The sequence below is a fragment of the Copadichromis virginalis genome, linkage group LG18 (genome assembly GCF_057382275.1).
Source record: "Copadichromis virginalis isolate Kocher_CV1m ecotype Utaka linkage group LG18, C_Virginalis_male_GT1.1, whole genome shotgun sequence".
Taxonomy (NCBI): Eukaryota; Metazoa; Chordata; class Actinopteri; order Cichliformes; family Cichlidae; genus Copadichromis; species Copadichromis virginalis.
The window spans coordinates 15,174,806-15,189,939 of NC_140635.1; the positions used below are offsets into that span (position 1 = coordinate 15,174,806).

Sequence of the window (15,134 nt, forward strand, 5' to 3'; positions counted from 1 at the left end):
GATGAGAGCAACAAAGGCTCTGAAGTACAAATGGTGCTCTTTCAATGTGTCTTTTTTTAAATTTTAGATAGTGTTTATATTGACTTATAATATACAAATGTTTATATTGTATTATCATATTAATATAATCTAAATAAAGTTGCCAGTTTATTGGGTACACTTAGCTAAATGTAATTCAGTCTAACTGTCCTGTATTAAATCCTGTATTTGTGGAGTTTTAGCATGTAGTTTATGACACTGAACTCTGTTGCAGTATAACCAGAGGTGTTTCTATTACTTTGTTCGCCTTACATTAAAGTTGAAAGGTTTTCTCTGTAATGGATTACAGAATTTGCTCAGGAAAAATGATTATATTCTGCAGCCCTCTTTATGTACATTTGCAGTCAGTTTAGTTTCACTCACGACAACTTAAATGCATCCTAAAACCTACACACTGAGAAAATTCTAAAGAAAATGGTTTGTGGTAGTTTGATATTCATTTATTTTATTTTTTCATTATATTTCACATAAACAGCTAATGTCCTTTGCACTAAGCCAAAAGTGCAGTTTCCCTATTACTATTGTATTATTTCTCTTATTGTCTATATTATAAGCAACTTTTATATATCTTGGTTTCATCAAATTAGAGAAAAAAAAGGATAAAAGCGACTTTGACTACACTGAAATGGCCTCTCTGTTCTCTTTTCAGTTCCCTCCAGACAGTATGAGCACTACACCTATCCAGGAACCCCCTACCCAGGGACTGTCCTCTGGGAGTGGGCAGACCTTACCCTCCCGACCCCTGCAGCTCTCGTCTGACCCTTCAGCTTCTAAAAGAGTATGTTTCTACAAAAGCGGTGACTATCAGTTTGGAGGGCATCGAATGGTCATCAATACCCGCACCTTTAAGACCTTTGATGCTCTACTGGATGTTCTTTCCAAGAAAGTGCCCCTGGCATTTGGAGTGAGGACTATCACCACACCCCGGGGGACTCACCTTGTTAAGGCATTAGATGACTTACATGATGGAGGTGCTTATGTGTGCTCTGACCAGAAACGTGTGAAGCCAATAAATCTGGATGAAGTGAACCGGCGGCAGGTACCTTGGAATACTACCAGACCGCTCAGTGCAGGGCGACGGCGGCGGCGTCAAGGACTCAGATTTGGTCAGTTTGGCAGCAAGAATGAAGCCATCAGGCCAGCAAAGGTCACTGAAAGGGTGGCAGTACGGACACCAAAGAGGCTTATGGTCATCAAGAACAGGGATCCAAGTGTTAAACGCACAATTGTTTTGCAGAGAAGAACAGCTCCAACATTTGATGCGTTGCTGGATTACCTATCGCAGATCCTGCAGTTCCCAGTGCTGAAACTCTACTCTACAGATGGAAGAAGAGTAAGTTCTCGATAAACTGAAAATAGGAATCATCACTAGTCCTGTGAAATGGGTAAAATTTCCAAAATAAATCTTTATGTCATCAGTGTTACATGTTACATGTTGCTATTTGTCCACGTTTTCAGTCTTTATCCTTTACAAACCAGATGTTTTTGCTAGTTTCTGAACAAAAGGGATGGAGGGATTTAAATATCTGAAATACTGGATTACTCATGAGTTTTACAGAGCACAGTTCATTCTACTGGAGCCACAGAGGTGTCTCCCTCCACCCACACCTTCCTCACCCACATTGTTAGATCAGGAGCTCAGCGAGGAAAAAAATCTGTCTAAAGGTGTGTGTTTGGATAGAAACAGATCGAGCTATGCACCTACTAGTATTGTTCTCAGATAGATACCGACAAATGTAGGGTGTTTTTCTTTTAAGTAAATGTAGCGCAGTTACATTTCATTTTAATCTCACTCTGCAATCAGTGAAAATAAATTTGTGCAATTGCCTCAGGATTGTAGGTGATTTCTAAAAGAAAGTTTTACGAGAAGAGAAAGGAGATAGAATTTGATGGTTCGAATATTTAACTATAACAGCCAAAAATAACACAAGCACATAGGCTTAGAACTTGGAAATGCATTTTTCATTGTCTATGTGGGTTTAAAAGGAGCAATGTTTTTGTGAATTTTAAATTGGCTCCCTGCTGTGTGAGACCTGTGTTTTCCACTTATTATACTTTCTATGTATAGCAGTAAGTATATTACTTTCTTTCCAAAGACACCTCAATCTATATTAAGCAAAGGTGTGTCTGCCTGGCACAAAACAAGGATGGAAAAAAAAAAAGCTACAGACAGACAGATATAAACAAATCTACAAAGTGGTTATCCACATTTTTTCAGTCTAATTACATGTTTAAGGTTGACTTTTTACTCTTGTGCTTGTGTTTGACAAAGCAACTTGGGCTTCTGCCAGACTTTTAAACCACGACACAAGGTCAGGCGATCAGCTGATCAGTGGAGTCTTCTCAGTTGTCACGCAATCGTAGATACTCAAACATCCGATTATTCCATAGACATTTAATGTACCAAATTAATTCTCTCAGTACCTTTGAGATGATGAGGATAAAGTCTTTTAGTTTAAATGTTTTTTTTTGTTTTGTTTTTTTAATTAAAGGATTATTTGCCAAGAAATATTTAAATTGAGTTACTCAGGTTTTGAAAATGAAAAATATACACACCACTGTGTGTCATTAGAGATTATTTTGATGTATCTGTTACAAATCCTGATTCATTTTGATGGTAAGAAAAAAAGAGTGAAAATTTTAGGCTTTTATTTTTAATGATCTTTGAGATATTTGTGTTCAAACATCGCCTCTGATGGCATGAAAATAGGTTGATGGTTCGCTTTTAAAAAAATTATATTTAACCTCCTAAGACCCGAACTTTTCCACGGCATGCATTTTAATTTCTCTTTCATATTTGGGCATATTGGGACCCGATGAATGTATAAACAAAGAATTACCAGATTTTTTTTTTAAACCTGATTTGTGTTTCTAAGAAAAATGAGAGCCACATATGAGGATATTTGTTTAAAATTTCAATAGAACAGTAGCAGTATAATGTCCTTGTAGGTGGATATCAGGCCCTTGTAGAGCAAAATTGAGTATTTTGGTCTAAATAATCCAAAATGTGATGTCCATATATGTGGACGCCAGGTCCTAGGAGATTAAAGCTAAAATTGTACAGGACTCGTTCTATATGTTTAACCTTTGTACCATAAAATGTGTGTAAAATATGCAAATCTGAGACGATCAAACAGAAGACCAGTGTTGATTTGAGAAGGAATGACGCAAAAATAAAAGAATCTAATTTTCGGCAGTTTTTAAGGGATATAAATTACAGACTAAAATTGTGTTATTCAAAAAAAAAGCTCAGAAGTGCATAATTTAGAATAGTCACATATAGAGTAAGTGATGCATTCATAAGATGAAGAAAATCTGCGGTTTCCCATGTTGAATGTCAATCTCATTTCTCCTCTTTTAGGTTGATGGTCTTGCTGCTATCATCTTGTGCTCTGGAGTTGTTGTGGCAGCGGGCAACGAGCCTTTCAGATTAGCAAACTATAGTTTTCACAGAACAGGCCAGATGGCACAGGCCATGTTCCTGGAAACTGCTGAACCATCAATGTTACAACCTAGAGCACGTAAGTGTTAGTTTACGCCACGGGGAAAAGGAAATATGTTATGTTTTGTTATTCTATTCAGTTACTCTCATACCTCTCTCATACGCTCTCTGTACGCAAGTTTGAATCTATACAATCTTTTCCTTGAAGTGTCAAATCTCTTAAAAAAGCACAGAGTAATCTCACGTTGTATCTTGTTTACTTTCATACCAAAACAATGGTATAAAATAAAAATGGTAGATTTTTTGTGGGTGTCCGGATTAATTTTCAAAAGAAAGATATGAGAGTGAAGCACATAAGCATGCTTATTATAATTTCTGCTATTCTATTCTTTGAAGCACTACTGCAAAATCTTTACGTGACCCAAGATCTTTTTTCTTTCTTTTTTGTCCCATCTCTTCTCCAAACATCTCTGAAAGCAGAGAATAAAAAGTCTTTCTCGAGCGGACGAGGATCAAGGAACTTCTCCGTGTCATCAGAGCGATATATTGTGAACCAGATAAACAAGTCTCAAAATGGCCACCTGCATCCCCACAATGGAGTACTTGAAGCAGAAGCCAATCAGCATCACACATCTATGGAGATGTCCGGAACTGGCAGGGAAGATAACGTGAATCAAACCTGCATCGTACCTCACGATGATGACATTGAAAAGTCTTTCCGCGTGAATCAAGATGGCAGCATGACTGTGGAGATGAAAGTTCGTCTGACCATTAAGGAGGAGGAGATGCTCCACTGGACAACCACACTCAGCCGCACCAGCCTTAGCAAGAGGGCAGCTTGTGCCTCAATTTCTGAGTCAGGCAACCGCTCCCCTGACTCGAACAATGTCATTCCCAAAGACTCCTCTAGTATCAGCGAGGAAGAAACGAAAGAGGAGAACTTTCCCTCCGCAGCTGGAGGCGTCGGCTTTAATGATGAGCGAACATGTGAAGGATACACTTCAACAGCTACGAGAAAAGCGAAAAAAAGTGTCAAACGCACTCCCACACCTGGTCCTCGACATGTTAATAAAAAGGCGTCTATTGAGAGTGTGAAGAGGGTCACAGAGTCAGGGGTGCAAGAGAGCATGCTGGGACATTATTCCTATGTGGAAAGGACAGCCGATGGCGAAACAACGGAGGGATACTGCCTTGTCAAACACAGCAGCAGCAGCAGCAATAGACCCATCCCAAAACCTCGCAAAACAGCATCCGCAGGAATGAGCAACAAATGCACCCCCTCCTCCATCAGGTCATCAGGAGTTGCTGAGGTCCTTCAGATACAGAATAATGGGATGGAGTTTAGAGAGACTGTGATGCATATTTATGAGACCCAAGGCTGCTATGACAACTATTTGGCGAATCAGGAATATAGTGTAGATGGCGTTCCTTTACATGGCTCCCCTCTGGCACCACAAAGTAAACAGTCGACTGACTCAGGGCCTCATTCATCGAGTAATGATTGTGATATAGATTGTAGCTGGCAGCCACCCACTGCTGACTCACTGCAAAGGCAGAAAGAGGAGATGCTATCACTGTCATCAGAGCCAGTATCTCTGACACATGAGAATACAAACAATCTGTCTTCACCGAGTGAAAACGAAACCAAGAGAAACCTTCAAATTCTAGAGAGAGTAAAACTAGACAACACTCCAAAAAGCACGACGAAGAAAAAGATGACTACGTCTGCCAGGAGCCAGAAGAGTTCAACTTCAACAAGTAACACGGATAAAAAACCGAAGGAAAGCCTAATCAGCCCCTCAAAAGATAGCAAGCATTCATCTGCTGACAAGCTAAGCAGTAAGGTCAGTGTGGGGAAAAGGAGTGTGAATTCTTCTGAAAGTGCTAGAAGTGGTCAAAAGAGTAAAGGAGCAGAAAAGAAAGCAGAAAGTCTCCAATCTAAGAAATCCAATAAAGGTGAAAAAACACCAACAAAGAGCTCAGCCTCATTAGTTAGAACAGCACCACAGAGACAAAACACAAGCAAAGAAGCTGCTAGCGATATTGGCCACAATGTAAATACTCCAACTGGAAGGCCTCAAATGAAAAAGAACATGTCAGACATTTTGCAACCCAACAAATCTCTTACTAAAAAGACAACTAGCAAGCCAAAATCCATGCCTGAAAGCGGAATATCACCAACAAAACCGCTTGTTTCGATGCCTTCTCTCGATCCTTCACCCTCCGAGATCCACCAATATGTTGAGAACTGGTTGGAGAAAGTCACCCCAGACCAAGTGCCATATCCAGAGGAGGTGATCACAGAGGAAACACAATCTCGAACAAAGGTTATATTTCAGATAGGCGGAGATTCTGAATCAGATGAAAAAAATGAATGCCATACTAATTTTGATGAAAATAACCCATCCTCCAATGATGTTATAAAGGGATCATCATCTTGTCTATCAGTTCCTCTTAGCCACCAAGAACTAACAACAGTACAAGGTTTTTTAAGTGTTTCTATGCCAAATGTCAGAGCTGACCTTGAACATCAGGAGAACAGACTGAGGCCACACAAATCTGCAGAGGCCGTCTGTCCAGCTGGCGACGAAACATCTTCATCATCTAACTTTTTGAGTCCCAAAGCAAAGATAAAGCCTGCCCTGCAACAACTCTGTTCATCCATTCAGTGCATCAGAAGAGCCTCTGACACCAACGTGGCATCCAACCTTGAAAAATCTAACAGCCTTCCCGATTTCCCGACACAAGTAGCCTCAGTGTTTGGCTCGTCGTGTAAAGCCTTTGTGTCATTCTTGTCAGTGATGACTCTGAGAGATCACCTCATAGACTCCACACCACGAGAGGATAAAATATCAAGAACCAAGTCAGAGGCGATGCTAATGATGGAGTCCCTGCAGAAGATTTCGGCCATCGAGGACGAGGAAGAGCAGAGAGCAAGTCTGACTGATTTGCAAAGCAGAGCATCTTCTCGTTTAAGACAGAGCTGGAAGGATTTCCAGATTCTGAGGGAAAGGCTTGAAAGTGAACCCCTTTCTCCCAAAGTGTCAGAAACGGAGTTTGCGCTCGATGTCGTCTCTGAAGGCGGCGATGCATTTGAGGAACAGCATTCGGGCATTGATGAGCTGATGGAGGAGCTGAGCATGCCGCAAGACCTCAGGGAACAGATCGCTTCGACAATCAGAACTTTTTACCCTGTGGAAGAGAGCCAGTGTGTAGAGACTGATCGAAACCAGTCAGACTCAGAGGAAGATTTAGAGCAATTTGTCCAGGACTGTAACGATGAAACAAAACAATCACTTGAGTCTGATAGTCGATGTGTAACTGAAGACACTCCTGATGCAGTTTATACCCAACAGGGACAAATAATAAGCAAGTCAGAGCAGCCTAGTGAAACCCAAGAATCACAGACAGAAAAAGAAGAGTTATTAAAAGACAAAGAAAATGAGACAAAAGAAGAAGAAAGTGGCAAAGAGGAACAATTAGAGGAGGAAAAAGAGGTAAAGATGAGGGAAGATGAAGATACAAAAGAGACAGAAGCTGATTGTTACACGACTGAAAAGGAAGATTGGGAAAGAGAGGAAGAGGAAGAAGAGGAGCAAGAAGCAAAATCAGGGGAAGTAAGTAGTGAAGAATCTATTGATAAAGAAGAGGGAGGGGCATATGAAGAGGAGGAGACAAAAGAAGAAGAAAGTAGAAAAGAGGAACAACTAGAGGAGAAAAGAGAGGTGAAGATTAAGGGGGATGGAGATACAGAGGATGAAAGTGAAGGGACTGAAAAGGAAGATGGAGAAAGGGAGGAAGACAGAGAAGAAGAGCCAGAGCAATCAGAATCAGACGAAGACAGTGGAGAGGGGTCTGTTGATAAGGAGGAAGCAGGGGTGGATGAAGAAGAGCAAGAGACAGATGGAGAGGAGGTGAAAAAAGAAGAAGAAAGTAGAGAACAGGAACAACTAGAGGAGAAAAGGGAGGTGAAGATTAAGGGGGGTGGAGATACAGAAGATGAAAGTGAAGGGACTGAAAAGGAAGATGGAGAAAGGGAGGAAGACAGAGAAGAAGAGCCAGAGCAATCAGACGAAGACAGCGGAGAGGGGTCTGTTGATAAGGAAGAAGCAGGGGTGGATGAAGAAGAGCAAGGGACAGATGAAGAGGAAACAACAGAGGAAGTAGATGAGGTGAACCAGCAATATAGAGATAGAACAGACACAGAGGCCGATAGTGAAGGGACTGAAAAAGAAAATAGGGGAAGAGGGGAAGATGGAGAAGAAAAGCCAGAGCAATCAGAATCAGAGGAAGTGAGTGATGAGCAATCTCTTGACAAGAAAGGAGCAGGGGCAGATGAAGAGGAGGAAGAGATGACACTGGATGAAAGAGAGCTGGGGGATGAATTAGGAGAAGGAGAGGAAGAAGAGGCTGATGAGACAGATGAAGATTTTATGAATGAGGACCCAACTCAGTATAGTGCTGAAGAAACAGATGAGAGAGAGGGTGCTGGGGAGACAGAGGAGGAAGAGAAGATAAATGAGAAGGTTTGCGAGGAAGGTGAGGAAAAAAGCAGTGATGGAGGGGAAAATGAGGAGAGGCATAAGGAGGAGAAAGAAGATGAAGGTGACAATGTGGAAGACACAAATAAAGGGGGTGGAGTAGAAAATGTAACTGTAGAATTAGAGCAGGAGGAGGAAGAAAATGAAGAGTTACATCTTGTTACAGGTGATGTAGAGCAGGAACTACTGGAAGGTACTGACGTATCTGACGATGAGGAAAAGAAAATTGGGGATGGTATTGAGGCAGATGAGGAAGAGGAGGTGGAAGCAGAAATAAATGGAGTTACTGCAACAGATGCAGAGGAAAGTGTTAGTGAAAATGCAGATGATGACAAGGAAATGGAAGAATTTAATGAAGATAGAAATGAGCTAGAAGTTGAGGATGAAAAGGAAACACAGCAAATAGAAGAGGTTAGTGAGGGAAACAATGAAGAGGAGGAGGTAGAAGAAGAGAGAGAACAAGATGAAGAACATGAGGAGGAAGGTAGTGGAGATTCTGTGGTTAAAAATACAGAGGAAGAGAGAGCAAGGACAACAACAGACGAGGAAGAGGTAGACGGAGGAAGGGACATGGACACAGAAGATGAAAAGTATGATGAGGCTGAAGACAGGAGGAGAGAGCCGGAGCAAACAGAAAGTAGTCAGGAGGAAGAATCAGCAGAAGAGAGAGAATGTGGAGAAGAGTTAGAGAGGGATGAAAATCTGACAGCAGGTCAAACTGGAGATGAAGAGGAGAGGGAGGATGATGAAGAGAAGGAGCCACAAGAGAAATTAGACCAGGAAAAAAAACAAGGCACTGAATCCCCAAGCAAATACTCCTCTGAAGGTCAGTGTGCTGATGACAAAGGTAACGGAACAGACACGGTTACTGAAACAGATGAAGGAGGAGAGATGCTTACAGAAAGAAGTGGCAGTTTATCTCATCCAGGGGAAATATCCCAGGAATTACTCGACTTTGTGAACTATGCCCTCCGGTCTTCTTCGCTTGTATTCATATATGACAAGGATGGGAACATTAGGATAGAGCCTGATAATGCTCAGGTTGTAAAAACCAAGCAAAGTGTTCTTCTGAAAAGCAGAAAAGACAGTTCATACGGCTTAAAATGCCTGCCAAGCCCGAGCACCTCTGATTTATCTGATTACAGACCAGAAACATCAGAGAGCGGCAGCTATAGAACTCAGGAGTCTGTAGATATTATGTCAGAGAGTGGAGGAGAGGCTTCAGAGAAACCTTCTCCAGTCTATACACATTCAGCTGTCCAAGCTGAGAGGACAAGTCTGGAACTGGCTAGCTCAAAGTTGTCTGTTGCAAGTAACTCAGGAACCTTTCCTAGTTCCAGTGACTCAGGTACTAAAGCCTCAAGGGAGGATCTTTCTTACTTCAGTGCAGCAAGCTCATTAAAAGCAGATCGTGAAGCCACCACACAGGCTGCACAGTGCATTTCTTTTGTCTCACAAAACTCAGCGGATGGGGTTTTGATTGATCAAGGCAGATGGCTCCTAAAGGAGAACCATCTCATAAGAAAATCTCCTCCAGTCTCGCTGGGAATGTACAGCAATTTGGACAGCACATCCGTAGACACAGGTCAGGAGAACACTAGCGACGATTCCCCGCCCCATTTCAAAACTCAGCACAGTCCCCTTGCAGCCATATCCTCATCAGAACTCGAGGAGATGGCGAAGCCTCCGACTCCAAAGTGCATCTACTACAACCTGCCACATGGTAGCGACTCGGACCCCTTTTTAGATGCTTCAAGTATTAAAAGCAGTGCTCGAGGCAGGGGTGTCAGGGTGTCACCTACTATTGACACATCAAAAACCTGGGCAAATAAAAATGGCAGTCAGTCTTCCTTTGCGTCAGTGGAGTTCAGAATCCCAGACAGAAAAGTTCATCCCGAGGGCGAGTCAGCGGTTGTGACACAGCCAAGTAGGACATCTGGTGGCGTAAGCCATGTACTACAAGCACAAGACTCAATGGACAATCTGCATTTGAGATGTGGCCAATACTGCCCCATACTATGATATTTAACAGAATCAGCTGCTAGTATCGACTGTGTTTGTTGTTTAATGTCATGCAACTTGAAAAATTTGTTGTTTTATCTGTAAATAATTATGAACCATGAGAGTTGTGCCTCTTATTTGCATTTGAATACAGAAAAAAAGTCTAAATTTACGATATTTTTTGGTGCTGAATATCAGGTAGTGTTTGATAGGATAGAAGAATGTAAACAAATAAGACCTATTTTTCTTCTCCCTCAAATCTCTTGAACATCATACGGGAAATAAAAAAAAAGGTCATCTGTAATAGAAAGCAGATTTCATTGCTTGTATTATTTTACTGCTGGTTTGGGTTTGTCCAGAACATTTGTTTCTAATAGCTGTTTGATCTTTTTAGATTAAAGAACTGATTTACTTGCAAAAAATCTATAAGTTATAGGTTTCTTACCCAGGCTCATTTAATCAGCAGGATATATACTACTTGTGAATTGGACTACTGTAGTACTGGCTTTTTACTTTAGGGTTTGGTTGAGGCCAAAAATAGAGTACAAAGGAGTGAAACTGATTGGGTGAACACAAAACTGATACTGTTGCTTTGGTTCTGTAATAATTGAATGCTTTCTTATTTTATCAACATATCAGGATGTGTTAAAGTGGTCATCAGGATAACCAATGATAGAAAAGTGAACATTTTCATTTCTGAGTTTTTACTTTTTTTTTTTATGTGCCTTCTTTTAACACCCACACTTTGGGTGTGAGTTGAAATGTTGTATGTACAGTCAATATTTAACTTACATTGCTATCTCTATTAAAGGTGTACCTGTGTTTAAAGCCTGTGTTTACATGTTCACACGTCCACAGTGGAGAAGTTTTGGGAACAGAAGAGATTATTTTTGGTGGTTTTATTAGCCTGTCTACCACTCTATCCATCGTCTAATCAATCACCCAGTCAGTCAATCAATCATCACATCAGTGAGTCAGTCCATGAGTTTGTCAGCTTGATTTTTAAAAAGATTTAGGTGACAAACGCCTGTGGGATGTTATTCTCTCAAATAGAAAATTGACTAATGTAGCCCAGTTATAAGTAGGGGTTAAAAAAGGCAGCTCAAAAAATATACACTCATCCCTGTCTCCTCAAAATACTTTCAGGGTTGAGTTATAAAATAGTGAAAATAATCCTATTTGTGTTGAGTGCCTAGAAGCATCTCTGGGCTCTGGTGGTATTTGACTTTGGTTACAACTAAGTGAAACATGTGAATTTTGAACGAGTCGTAGGCTTACATTACTCCGTTTATCCTCTAAACTATTAAAAGATGTACTTTAATAGACTGATTTTGGATACAAAATTGTTATCTACTGGTTGTTGTTTTAAGTCTGTGTTTTAGTCCGTGTACACTATTTGAGTCTCACTCATCCTCGGGCAGGTGAAGGTGCAGAGGAGAGTGCGAGTCATCTGCAGCTGTCACTCGGTGTCAGCAATGGCCCCCTGATGCAGTCAGGCATATGCAAGTGACACTTGATGTGATCGTCATTGACAGGCTAGCTTGTAATATGCGTGACCAGAGGGATCTTATCCTTGAAACAAGTCTGACCAGACGGCTGCAGGTGGTAATTTGAACAGGGATAATTCATTTCGACATTTACATGCTAAATATTTGACAGACTACACATGATGATTTTATGCTAATGTGAAGGGAGAATGCTGGGAAATCCTATTAGTGTGTGTGGGTGTTTCCGCTCCCTGTCCCTGTGCCTGACCCTTCCCTGCAATCACACACACATGGACACGCACATACACACACACACACACAAGCACAGAGTGAGACAAAGAAATACAGAGACAAAGAGAATGGGGGAGAGAGGTCTTTACAAAGTGACCATTCTGGATACTTTCCAAGGGTTTTGTCAGTCACTATGGAGATTTGGAAAATAGCCCTTGCACTTTAATTCCTCTGTTGTTACCATGGTTCAAAGGTATCCAGTGGAAGCGAAATGAGCACACATGCCTGCTCTATGTGTTTTGCTTACCATTGACAGAAAAGATCCAGCTTAAAAACAGCAGTAAAACAAGCAGTATCGCTAAAACTGATAATGTTCAGTACTGTGCAAAAGTCTTGAACACCCATTATTTTTTTATATGTTGCTTCTAATGGAGCCAGACTTTCTTTTAACTTTTAAAGTGTTCTTGGTGAATAGTTCTACAGGCATTGTGAAGGTCTTTCAAAGTTCTTGAGCCTGACCGTTTTCAGAGGACTTTTGGTTTTGTTTGTTCGGTTGTTAAGTCACTTAGGACTAAACTATAAATCACTCAAGCATAAAAAAGACCCTAAACTGGAGAAGTGACAGACAAAAAAATCTACACCAGATAAACAGTATCTGCTAAGTTATGTCCTGAAGAAGTAACTGAAAATTCCAGAACCTGACCTCACCTGATCCATCTACTGTTCGCCGAAGCCTCATCAGAAATGGACTCAGTGGAAAGGTGCATATCAGGAATCCATTCTGAAGGAAGGGAAACAGGGAGAAAAGGCTGAGGTATGCCTAAATACACAAGAACTGCTATGAAAATCAGTATCAGGTCTGATGGAGTACTGAATATAAATTGGAAATGTCAACATTGAAGCAGTGTGGGATCATCTTGACAGAGAACGGAACAAACAGCAGTCAACATCCAAAGAAAAGGTTTGAATGTCCTTTAAAAAGCCTGGAGAAATATTCTTGAAGACTACTTAAAGACAAGACATACATATAAATGTCCTTGTTTAGGTGGTGTTTGATGTGATTTTTTAACTCTCTAAGAATTAGCATTGACCACATGAATCCAGTTTTAAACAGGCTCTACTTTCCCCCACTGATGATAACCTGACTCTCACACTGACTTGACAAAAGCCCACAGAAGCCCCTGCCGTGGATTTACAGCCTTTCTTTCTCACGTTAAGATTTATGACTGTCTGCTCTCTGTGCATTAACTCATGTGCAGCAAATACTTTGTGCTCAGATTCTGCCTACAATTAATCTGAGCGGTCATGACCCGCAGAGATGCTGACCAATTTAAAAAGACCAAAGGGAAAAAAAGAGAGAGAGACTTTTTGCAATCTTCTCACCACAATAACTAATTTTCACAACCTTATAGCTGAACACATCACTTATGTCCTGTGAGAATCGATGAACAGTGCAGCCACTGTCTCCACTTTAGTTCTGCTAAATAATGTTGGGGATGATCACTATGGCTACTGGTGCGCACGGGTTTGTGATTCACCATCATGGGAGATAAAACAAAGGGTTCCTTTTTGCTTTTACCCTGCAGTTTTGAAGGGACCACACCCAGAAATAAGATTGAACTTATCTGTTGCCCTGCGCCATTACAGAGTGACTGACTCTGACTGATGTCGAGTCTTATTTGATTCTTTTTGTACGCCTCCTTTAATTAGCTCCCCCGCAGGGCTGTTGCTTTGGAGCAGAAAAGCGGAATCTCAGCAACAAAAATAAAAAGACCAAGCGATACATTCCCAAGAATGGGAGCTATTTGGCCCAAACTGTTGCACTGTCAAGCGCCGTGCTACACACAATAATTACGGCCTACTGTCTGCATTCTCTTGATGCAGTTAGGTGACAGATCAGCAATACACAATCCCTGCTCTGTTTGTGTCAATCCAGGCCTCCTCTGTCTCTCTCTGTGGCCAATACTGGCAGAGCGGGATCATAATGGGCCTGGGAGCAGGAATTTTCATGGCCCCCACCCTGTTTCTAAGTGAGCGTTGATCATGTGAATTTACGTAGCTGCTTTTGGTAATGGGCTTCCACTGTTTTACTCAAACCATGGCCTCATGTTTGCATGCTCAAGCACCACAAACTGCTTCAGTTATTATGCTTTTGCCTATCACTTCTCCAGTTTCAAAAGTTTGGAATTGAACTTTTGAAGTTCTCTTTAGATTTTAATGTTTCACTTTAATACTAAAACATCTGTGGGCCATATTGTACAAAATCTTCCTTGATACCTTTAACTGCATTTTGCCCTTTATGCTGGAAGTTTCCTTATTTGATTCGTCCTTGCATGTCTTTGGCAAATGCCCCTTTGTAAGATTTGATGCTTCTTTAAATCCCATGAAAAAAAGCAAAAATTTAAATGGCTCTCGATACAGATCTGACCACACACATAAACTTCATCAACTTTACAAAGATTTGTTTAAAAATAGAAAATACTTACACAATCTCACTTTTCAGGATAGGATTCAGTGACAGTCATCTTGTAACAACACAACATGAATGCTAACTTAAGAAATTAAAAAAAACTGCTCCAAAACCCCCAAATCAGTATCAAAATTGACTTCAAAGCAGTTCACGTCTCATACTGTGATTTTATTGGATTTGTTTATATAATTGCACAAATAAAGAAAAGACAAATAATTATTAAACAGAAACGTGGGACTGCTTTCTTGCACAATAGCTTGCACAGGATGTTTCAAAAAATTTGAAACACCCTGTCTCAGAGTGATGCTGAAAAAATATTTCATGCATTTCTACTTTTCTATTGAGTAGTGTAATTTATTATTATCAGGCTATGCTGAAAAACTCCCCAAAAAGCCTTCAGTTGATGCAAAATGCTGCAGTGAGAGTACTGAAGGGACTAGAAAGAGAGAGTATATTTCTCTATGCATAGTACTCCACAGTACTGTATCACCTCAAAAGAACACTCCCTGAGTCTGGCTCTGCCTGAAGCTTCTTCCTATTAAATGGGAGTTTTTCCATCCCACTGTCACCAACTCTTTCCTCATAGGGAGTCATCTGATTGGTGGGATTTTCTCTGTATTGTTGTAGGCTCTTTACCTTATAATATAAAGCACCTTGAGGTGAATGTGATTTCATGCTATAAATATGAATTGAATCGAATAAAAAAATATTGACCCCTGATATTGCTGATAATATACATACATAAAGCTTTTCAGTGCCTTTCAGGTTATGCGCCAGAGTCATGTAAACATAGACTCAGATGATTCTTTCTCATTTATCTGCACACTCACTCACATTATTTTCTGCACATTCAAAATCAAAATCAAAAAGCAAACATTTTGTGTGTTCTGGTAATTTATTCAAAATGAGAGAGGTGAAATCCA

The 15,134-nt window shown here is 40.7% G+C and overlaps 1 protein-coding gene across 2 annotated transcripts; it reads left to right on the forward strand.

Moving 5' to 3' along the window:
• The first annotated feature begins 703 nt into the window (after positions 1 to 703).
• LOC146687514 (uncharacterized) lies at positions 704 to 10,423 on the forward strand. 2 transcript variants are annotated; one of them, XM_085438985.1, is made up of 4 exons: positions 704 to 1,372; positions 3,401 to 3,560; positions 3,962 to 7,644; positions 7,834 to 10,423. In XM_085438985.1, exons 1-4 carry the CDS (start codon positions 704 to 706, stop codon positions 10,042 to 10,044), a joined length of 6,723 nt encoding a protein of 2,240 aa, XP_085295111.1. In that variant the 3' UTR covers positions 10,045 to 10,423. The 2 variants fall into 2 exon arrangements, with proteins under 2 accessions (XP_085295111.1, XP_085295110.1); XM_085438984.1 differs by having other exon boundaries at positions 3,962 to 10,423.
• Positions 10,424 to 15,134: the final 4,711 nt, after the last annotated feature.